Here is a 10,732-nt window from a genome sequence, read left to right on the forward strand (position 1 = left end):
CTTTTATTTCCTTCATTTTAAAAAAACTCAATAACATGGTTAAAAAATAGATTTGTCTCACGTCATAAGTTGATTATATTTTCACAAGAGGCTAGTGATTATGGCTTAACTCCATTTAAACTAATACTCCATAATTCTTTGTTAGTTATGGAAGAATTCTGAAATATGGTCAAGCAATTGTGGTCCACGGGTGAGACAGAGGACAATGGAAATAAATTTATTGTTTTAAAAAACAAGATGAAGGCTTTTAAAAAAACATATACGTGAACAATCCTTAAAAATGATGCATGAAAATGTTGGTAAGAAAAGGAGTTATTGAAACTTGTCAGCGATGCAGAGAAATTGATTGATGAAGGTAGTGTCTTATTTTCGTCCTATTAATTTAATTGGCCTATAGGCCATTGTTTGGGCCTCCCTTCAGCTAGGGCCCAAAATAATTGTGATATAAGACTATAAGTTATACTGGATTAGGCCCATTTTTTCTATTTATGATTTACTAATGCTGGTTTTGATAAGGTCAGCCAAGGCCCAAAATATATAAGGAATACCGAATCGCCTTCTCAAAATAATAATATTAAAAAATAAAAGTAAAAATAAATATGTGAGCTTAATTTGTTAATTTCTCTAAATGTTAGGATAATTGGCATTATTTTGATATTTTCCATAATAACTGAAAAAAATTAGACAGGAATCCCTAACGCAACGCTTTTTAAAAAGTGCAACTACAGTCGATGCCGTCGATGCCGTTTTTCCTATAAAGCAGTCCTCCATTAACGCCGAAACCCATAAACACCACCAAACCAAAGCAAGCGCACATTTGCCTAAAGCAGAAATATGTCTTCTCCATCATCATCGTCAACAATGGAGTCGCTCATCCTTCAACTACACGAGATATCCGCCGTAAAATTTGGAAACTTCAAGTTGAAATCCGGCATCTTTTCACCCATATACATCGACCTCCGCCTCATCGTCTCATACCCTAAACTCCTTCGCCTCATTTCCGAAACCATTATCTCCACCCTCCCTGCTTCCGCCGCATACGACGTCATCTGCGGCGTCCCTTACACCGCCCTCCCCATTGCCACCGTCATATCCACATCTTCCGATGTCCCAATGCTCATGCGCCGCAAAGAAATCAAGGATTACGGTACTTCAAAAGTCATCGAGGGCGCTTTCCAACCCAATCAGATTTGTTTAGTTGTTGAAGACTTAGTCACAAGTGGAACTTCGGTTCTCGAGACGGCGGCGCCATTGCGTGCGGCCGGGCTTATGGTCAATGACGCTGTGGTTCTGATTGACAGGGAACAGGGTGGCAGGGAGAACCTTGCGGCGAATGGGATTACGCTTCACTCAATGGTGAAGCTTACAGACATGGTTAGGGTTTTGAAGGAGAAAGGTAGGGTTTCCGAGGAGACGGAGGCTATGGTACTTAAGTTTTTAGAAGAGAACAAGAAGGTTGCTCCGGTGGTTGCTAAGGATACTTCCGTTAAGGTCAGGATCCCGTATGACGATCGAGCTAAGTTGGCTAAGAATCCAACTGGGAAGAGATTGTTTGAAATCATGATGAAGAAAGAAAGCAATTTGTGTTTATCTGCTGATGTATCAACTGCTTCTGAGTTGTTAGCCATTGCTGATAAGGTCAGAAATCATCCCAATTACTTCATCTCAACATGAGATTCCAACTACATAAATTAGTTATAATGTTGATTTTTTGGCTGAAATTATATATTTATTTTAAAGATTTGTGACATTGAACTCTGACTACACTACTTTTTAAACCAAAAAGTATTATAGCTTTTTTCCAACTTATTTTGATTTTCAAATATACCTGCTCTATTTTATGAAATTGTCTTGCATGTTTTTGTTAGGATAACTTTTGGAAGTTATATTATTAAACAAGTTATCTGTATATAATTTAATTTCAATTTATTCTTAAAACAATCGTTTTATTAAATTACAATATTACATTAACATTTTACAACACAATTAAATATTTTATGAAATACTTAATACTTTAAAATATAACTACATAAGTAAATTAACTCAACACATACAAACTAAAATTTGAAACAACTAAAATTAACTAGATATGTATAATCTTGAATGTGAAAGACCACAAATGACACATGAAAACAGTTTTGTATTTGTGTTGTTGATTTTGTGGGTTAAATTGTTTGTTTATTGATTTATACAGATTGGACCCGAGATCTGTATGCTAAAAACCCATGTGGACATTCTTCCTGATTTCACCCCAGATTTTGGATCAAAGCTTCGTTCAGTATGATCTCTAAACCCTAAAAAGCTTTAATTTTGCAAGAATGCTAACTTTTGGTTTTCAAATTGATTAATTGTCTTATGAAGATTGCAGACAAACACAATTTTCTCATTTTTGAAGATCGTAAATTTGCCGACATTGGCAACACAGTCACAATGCAATATGAAGGGTATTTTGGATTAAATGCTAGAAATAGCAACATACTTTTATCTCTTATCTGTGCAAAAGACGTGAATGCCCTTGTTAATTTATTTTGCTTGCAGGGGTATTTTTCGTATATTGGAATGGGCAGATATCGTGAATTGTCACATTATATCAGGTCCAGGAATTGTCGACGGCTTGAAATTAAAGGTTTGCATCTTACATTAAAAATGCAACAAACAATTCCATTTGTCCCATCCAGGTCCCTGAACTTTCTAATCGTACGTCTTAGGTCCTTAAACTATCTAATATTTTTCCCCCACAGGGTTTGCCTCATGGAAGGGGGTTACTACTTCTTGCTGAAATGAGCTCTGCTGGAAACTTTGCAACTGGTGATTACACAGCTGCAGCAGTGAAAATAGCGGAACAACATTCTGATTTTGTGGTGGGTTTTATCTCGGTCAACCCGGCATCATGGTCAGCCTGCCCGAATCCATCCTTCATTCACGCAACCCCGGGAGTTCAGTTGGTTAAAGGAGGCGATGCTTTAGGCCAACAATACAACACCCCCAATTCTGTAACTCTTCTTCTAACAAACTAATTTTAAATTCTTACACATTATAGTAATATCAATCTATTTACATCTACATATCTTTTTGTAGGTTATTTGTGAAAGAGGAAGTGATATTATAATTGTGGGGCGTGGGATCATAAAGGCTGCTAATCCTGTTGATGCAGCTCGGGAATACCGAGTTCAAGGTTGGGAGGCGTATTCCAAGAGCAAGTCTGTATGAAAATTGAAACCAATGTCTTTTTTTTAATCATGTGTTTGTTTTGTGGTGTGTATTATCACATAGACCAAGGGACTGTGTTATTAAATGTTCAGTGGAGTCTATTATCCTTTGGGATCTAGATCTTGGTTCTTATCTTTGAAGAATTTGAATTTAAACACATATGGATGTAAAGATGAAACTTTGAGATCCTGGTTCTTCCTCCTCTTGATTCTTATCGTTGAGGAATCAATTGGTGTGGAAGCAAAAAAAAAAAAAAAAAAAACATTTTTGAACCTTGATTTGGTACCCACATGGTGGTGGTTCTTATCTTTGATTTATGTGATCTGAATTTTTAACTTTGAGCATTGGTGGACAAGATTTTGGATGATCTATCGAAAGAGGGAGAATATGGGTGTCTAAACTAAATAAAATGTCAGAAATGGTCGGTATTGATCCATGTACTTTGCAGCATTGAAAGAAGATGGTGTTTTGTGGTTGTGGTAGACCATCAACAATTGTGACTTCATAGAAGCATGAACTAGTTAGGGTTCATGAGACTTTTGAGTTGATGAAAGAGATAAAAGGGTTTTTTGGGTTTTGTTTACTATCATTAAGGGGTAAGTAATGACATCAACATAAACCTTAAAAAGTGAGAAACAATGCTGGACCAAAATATCTTAATGTGAAAATCATGTGCTCTCCTTTAACAAACAAATTTAGATAACATGAGTGCCACGGAGAGGTGGTGCAAAAATTGAAAAACACAGGGACGAAATTGATACAAATTGAAAACTTGGACTAACATTGCAATATTTGGTAAACCACAAGGATTCTTTCTAAATTTAATCTAATAATAATAATAAAATATTGACAAAATTGCAAAAATGAACCATATGTTTTGTTGAAAATTATCATTTAGGTTCAAAAAGTTTTGGATTAGCACCATCCGTCCAACACTTTGATTTTGTTGCGAGTATGGTCTATAATTTGTTCTTTTAAAATAATTCATAGGATGGTTTTGCCCTTATTATATTCATTTTTTATTTTTTATTATTTATTTTACACTTTCCATAATTAAAAAAAAAACAAAAAAAACCCTAAACTAATACCCCCACCCCATAGACATACCTCTCTCTCTCTCTCTCTCTCTCTCTCTCTCTCTCTCTCTTTGGAAATCACCGGTGCCATTGTGTGAAAATTGTTGCCGGAGAATCAAAATGCCACAACACCACAACCTAGAAAATGAGTTTTAGAGAGGCGACATCGTCACTTCCCTTCTCTTGCGAGTCTCCTGTCTTTGTAGAAGACGAAGGGCAAGTGAGGTTAAGACGAAGGGCAAGTGAGGTTAAGACGAAGGACAGTGTAGAAACCCTTCGTCAGAGTTCAGATCTAGCTCACCGACATCTTCTTCAGCAAACCCTAGCTTCCCACCACATTCATTTCTCTCATTTTGCGTCAATTTTTAATGCCAACACGCCACCACCAACACCATCTTCACATCACCTTGTTAGGAGAACAGATTTAAACTTCTAAACTGAGAACAACAACGAACAGAGAACTTGGAGCTACGGTTTGCAAACCAAAAATCGGTGAAGGTGAGAGCGAGATAGTGACGAAAGTTTAGGGTTTTTGACGGATCTTGATGGTGGCAACGAAGTGGTTCAAATCTATGTCGTCGGATATTCAAATCTATGTCTCCTGAGGTGGTTGGAATGGCCAGGCAAAAAAAGTCTCTGGTAACTAAGGTGGGTCGGCAAGTAGCATAGTCCGGTAGACGACGACAAACGACACTCGTCTGACAAGTGGTGGTGGTCTGAGAGAAGGCGGTGATCCAACGAGAGAGAGAGGCATTTGGTTGGGATAGAGTTATTAGGGATGAGGTTGTATTTTTTTTTGCTTAATTTTAAATAAAAAAATAAAATAAAATTATAAAGAAAATAGAAAAAGAAATTATTAAGGGAAAACCAATGATTTGAAAAAAATTCAAAACAAATTGGATCAAACTCCTAACAAAATCAAAGTTTTGGACCGGGGTTGCTAGTCCAAAACTTTTTGGATAAAAGTGACAATTTTTAACATACCACAAATTGGATCGCATATGTTGACGTGAGTGTGTGTTTGATAAACATAGTACTTAAAACATTAAGAAAAGATACACCAAAGCTAAGAAAGCACATAAAACCTCCACACTTATTTTACTATATTAATAGAGAAAAAAGAAATGCATCCACTTTCCCACTTCAACAATACTAAGTTGAAGTTATACAACATTATTAATAGGCTGCAACTATTTTGTTTCATGCAAAATGGTTGCTACCTCTATCTTTATTTTCATTTCATTATTTAAACGTTGCATTTTCTAAAGATAAGTAATGCAGCAAAGAGAAATATCATTTTATCTCGAAAGAGATAATTATTTGTTTACTAGCCCAACATAATTATTTTTCAACAGCAATGAGAGAGAACTCTAGGTTGGTTGAAGAGTTGAGTAATGAAATTCTTTGAGACTGTTTGGCAATTATTGCAGCAATGAAGGGTTTTGGTCCAAGACAACTTGGTACCCGTCGCCCCAGTTATCCATTCCTTCTACGATGACTTGCATGCCTAAAATAAACCCAATTGTTTAACATTTTGCCCAAATTAAGGATTTTTTTAATTGGAAAAGATAGATTATGTGATTTTCCAAAAATAACGAGACTTTTTTGCACAAAAAAAAAGATTTATGAATTTATTAAAAAAATTCCAAAATATCGAGACTTTTCAGTATAAAACTCGGGAAAACATTTGTTCATTTAAGTATCACCACTCCTAAAGGTACAAGTGTAATACAAAATTTAGGTCAAAAATCTTGATATTTAATGATATATCACGACTTATATCCCTTATCAACTAATATTAATATTCATCTCGTCGATGATTTGCGATCAAAAAGTGGTTTGAATACATATAAAAGGATTCACATATGTTGACGTGACTGTGTATTTGATAAACAAAGTATTTATAACATTAAGAAAAGACAGACAAAAGCTAAGATAACACATAAAAATACCTTATATATTTTACCATATTTATTGATAAAAAGGAAATGCATCAATTTCCCACTTCGTCCAACAATAATACTGAGTTGAAGTTATCCACAATACAACATTTTTAATAGGGTGCAACTATTTTGTTTCATGCAAAATGGTTGCTAGCTCTATCTTTATTTTCATATCACTATTTAAACTTCACATTTTCTAAAGGTAAGTAACGCGGCAGAGAGAAATATCATTTTTTCTCGAAAGGGATAGTTATTTGTTAGGAGCCCAACATAATTATTTTTCAACAGCAACGGGAGAGAACTCTAGGTTGGTTGAAGAGTTGAGTGATGAAATTCTTTGAGACTGTTTGGCAATTATTGCAGCAGTGGAGGGGTTTTGGTCCAAGACAACTTGGTATCCGTCACCCCAGTTATCCATTCCTTCTGCCATGACTTGCCAAAAAGTTGTACCCGAACACGACCCCCGGTTTCTTGCACTTTCATAGGCCAAGTTGAATATCCCACCAAAGTACTCATCCCTTGCTTCTACGGTGTAACCTGAAGACCAAGAGGACTTGCCAAATTCTGTAATTAGTAAAGGTTTTCTCAAGATGGAATCACAATCCTCTATATGTGCATTAATCCATTTTTCAACAAATTTAGCTCGAGCTTCATCGCTAGCTCCCGGAACCCTAAGTCAAAAATCAAAATATCCACATATGTTATTTAATAAAATTAAATAACATAAAAGATTGTTTTAGTTATAAATAAGAAACATGCGTTTCATGAAACATTTTTAGGATGCTAACTACGTTCGGATGTTGGCTAGCGTGACATGCAAAGTATATATACGAACAAAGGCATTGTGATGGAGTTTATATGTCGGTAAAGACTCGATCATACCATTGGTCGGGATACAGATGGATTGTAGCAAAATCCACATTGCTTACGCCGTTGTTTGTAATGAAGTCGGTTCCTACTTCATAGCCCGGATTGTTTTGCTTCTTTTCAGGCATTGATTCCCCATAAAACCCTTCAAGTCCGATTTCGAGAAGATGGTTCTTATCAATGGACTTTATTTCAGCTGCCATTTCTACTATCCATTCCTGCACAAAGAAGACATACAGATGGTTATAGGTTATGCACCATATAGTTTCATAAAAAACCAGTTTCCTCTATGTACTCCTATCATTTGAAAGCAAAAGATTTTCTTCTTTCTAGATAATTGATTCGGGCATTTTCTCATATGAGCAACTTAACCGTGAGTAAACAGAGAAAACAAGAACCTGTAGAAATTTCCCTGATAGATCAGACTGGCAGCGGGGTTCGTTCATTAGCTCCCATGCAAAGATGGTGGAATCATCCTTGTAGTCAACCCCGGTGATTGAGTTGCGTCTCGTAAGAATGGTCTGTAGCAAAACAGTATTTGCAACATGTTCAAATTTTCTAACAAAATGCAAATACAGCTGTTGTAGAAAATTTTTGTGATATAATGGAAACAATGTTTCCCAAACATATATATATATATATATATATATATATATATATATATATATATATATATATATATATACCTTCAAATGATTCTTATAATATCCTTTAACTAGAACGTTAGTAAAGAACTCATCATCACTATTCAAGTATTGTCCTCCATGATCCCTTGCCCACTGAACATATTGTTTTTTACCTCCAAAATCATCCCAGTTATTAACCAAGCTGAGAATCAAGTGAATCCCGTACTTTTTCGCTTCTGATATCACAAAATCCAATCCCTGGAATGAAAAGGTGTAGATGGTTATCACAAGTAACATAAAACAGAGGTGTTAAGTGTTTGTGATATTGATTATTACTAAATTTTATTTCAATACGTCCGTGTGGATTTGTCGTATGGTTGATAAGAAATTACTTTTTAATGTTTACAGATCATCTTGAATAAAAAATAGAGACTAAAATAATCAATAAAGTTACCTTAAACATGTCCTCATTGTAAAAACCGGGAGAGGTTTGCAGGGGTTTGTTGCCACCATCACTAAAAGCCCAAGTCCTAACCAGGTTCATTCCTGTCTTGGAAGATTCTTGAAATGCATCTGTGACCTTCACCCTTGTAGATGGATCAGAAGCCATACACATTAACCAGTAGGCGTTAAAGCCATTAAAATACAACGGCTTTCCATTAACCTTGAAATGACGTGTCCTTGTCTCCACAAAACTATCGTTAATGGTTGACGGGTGGCATTTACCCTTGCAATCTCCTTTTAGAACTGCATTTCCTTTTCTTGGCATGGTTAAAAAATCGCTAATCTTTAATAGTGGATATATGAAATAGGAAAGTTAGTAACCAATATTTAGAGTAATGGATGGAAAGTAGTGTGTTTTCTCTTGTCCACTTAGGTCGTGGAGTATTTATATCGCATGTCTTGTTAAGAATCTAGTTGGAAGTGGGGACCTCATCATATTTATTATGTAACTTAACGATACATATGCATCATCATTCATAAGGAATAACAAGCGACTTTGCGATGCCCATGCACGGTGCCATACTTTTGGTTGCAAGACACACAAACATTTGTTACTCCAAATGGAAAAGCAAAAGAAAATATGATCTTGCCTTTTCAAATACTATTGTAGGTATGTTATGTTTGGATACTAGATCCTTGTGCATAATCTACCATTAAAAGATTAGCTTTTAGTCCGGTTCCAAACATAAAAAATATGTTGACCAAAAAAATTGTATTTAGAGATTCAAAGATGGTACTAGATTCTTTTGAAATACTATAATATTTTGTAACTCCATACATTAGAGAAAAATAAAAAAAACAAAAAGCCCAAAATAAAAGCCCGAGTCATTGATTGTTCACGAAAAATTATGTACAATTTGGTTTCTTTATTTATTTATTTCTCCACTCCTCCACACCATTTTGTTGTTTTTCCGGGTTCGTTTTTTCATACGTTGAAATCTAGCATGTGACTTTCTTACGTTTACGCATCGCCATTCATGGGACATTTGGTTTCTTTATTTGAGTTCTTTTAACGTCATATATAGCAAATATATATTAAATTTTATGTTCCATTTTCTTGTTGATAGTTTTTTTCACGTGTATTCTCCAAATGGAATTTGTATCAAAGTAGATGTTATGTATGTTGCACACAACACTTTTGCATGTGAATTTATATTGATGATGTCATGTTTTGTTTTTATGTACTTAATGTAATAACAGGTGGTTGAGTAGCATGGCATGTAGCAAGTGGATGTATTGTAATCTAAGCATAACTCGCTTTGCTTGTGTACGAGGTGTTCTCTATTATAATAAAACAACGGATGTTTGGGGTTCCAAAACCAACCATAATAGGCAATGTAACTGCTTAGAAGGAAATTTGATAGATCTTAAACCAATACTTTTAGAAGACTAGTGAGGAAACACTCCCTTATCATCTTTTATGCGTCCGTGCATCGATACTAAGTAGTGTATGATTACTCATTAATAAAGTTTATTCATACTACACTTGTACACATCACCTATATTATAAATCTTTGGTGCTAAATGCTAGATGTTTATAAAAATGAACCTCACCTTATTTTTATTAATTTAATTGATATTAATCTTATTTATAAAGAAAATTATGAAAATTAAAAATATAAAAATAAACATACAATTGTTAGGTTTAAGACTGCATGTCTAAGATAAAAATTGCACCAAAATGTTTACCCAATATTGATAAAGTATATTTCAATGGTATGACTAAAACATAAGTTTACAGTCGTTTGCGGGCCCAAGGTTAACAATGCACTAAAATTTATTCCCAATATTGATAAAGGATATTTCAAAGGTACGACTAAACCTTAAATTTATAGCTGCTGATATAACACTGCAACCGAAAATAAAGTAGGAATTTTTGAACTCCAATTAATTTGAGTTCCCTATTATACCATCTTGTAGACAAATGAGAAATAATGAGTTTCGTTCTTCTACGAGCCCCAGTTGAATTAATCAACGATTTTACTTATTATATTAAGATAACAACTTCATAATTGGAAAGGTTTCATGAAAAATCATCCTCACAATTCGGAGTTTGCTAACATAGATATTCATATTACAGATTACAATAAAAGTAACATTTCTGCCAAGACCATAATATATGTGTATTAATAATGATTTATGTATTTGTTTAAAAAAATTGGATTTTAGATTTCCAAAAAATAACATTTGCGCCAAGACACCAATATATGTCTTAATTACTCCTCAAGACTATATTTTCTTCATCAGCATACGTAACTTAATCATTTATCTTATTTATTAGGAGTTTGATGTCAAAAATAACTTAAATAGTTTTGAATTGATCTTCTTTTGTTTGTTAAAACTTAGGTAATATTGTTTAAAACATGAATTAGTATTCTACAAATTATATTGAAATAGGTTTAGTGGCAAATTAACAAGATGTTTTTTTTTCGTGTGTTAACATCACTTGGAAAAAGTTATCCAATAGCTTTGTACACCCCCTCCCCCGTCTTTCACACACATACAC

General features: G+C 34.4%; 2 protein-coding genes across 2 annotated transcripts; one reads left to right on the forward strand and one right to left on the reverse strand.

Annotated features, from left to right (window-relative positions):
- Nucleotides 1-695: 695 nt before the first annotated feature.
- Nucleotides 696-3,328, forward strand: LOC145047924 (uridine 5'-monophosphate synthase / UMP synthase (PYRE-F) (UMPS)). The gene is made up of 6 exons (XM_078996298.1): nt 696-1,638; nt 2,195-2,278; nt 2,362-2,444; nt 2,539-2,626; nt 2,742-2,993; nt 3,079-3,328. The coding sequence occupies exons 1-6, from the start codon at nt 835-837 to the stop codon at nt 3,208-3,210; spliced, it is 1,443 nt and encodes a 480-aa protein (XP_078852424.1). The 5' UTR covers nt 696-834; the 3' UTR covers nt 3,211-3,328.
- A 3,175-nt stretch (nt 3,329-6,503) lies between these two features.
- Nucleotides 6,504-8,491, reverse strand: LOC145046711 (mannan endo-1,4-beta-mannosidase 4-like). Its single transcript, XM_078994989.1, has 5 exons — nt 8,177-8,491; nt 7,783-7,980; nt 7,495-7,617; nt 7,112-7,314; nt 6,504-6,900 (listed from the first exon to the last, which is right to left on the reverse strand). Exons 1-5 carry the CDS (start codon nt 8,489-8,491, stop codon nt 6,504-6,506), a joined length of 1,236 nt encoding a protein of 411 aa, XP_078851115.1.
- Nucleotides 8,492-10,732: the final 2,241 nt, after the last annotated feature.

This window comes from Lactuca saligna, chromosome 5 (assembly GCF_052625555.1).
Source record: "Lactuca saligna cultivar CGN05327 chromosome 5, ASM5262555v1, whole genome shotgun sequence".
NCBI lineage: Eukaryota > Viridiplantae > Streptophyta > Magnoliopsida > Asterales > Asteraceae > Lactuca > Lactuca saligna.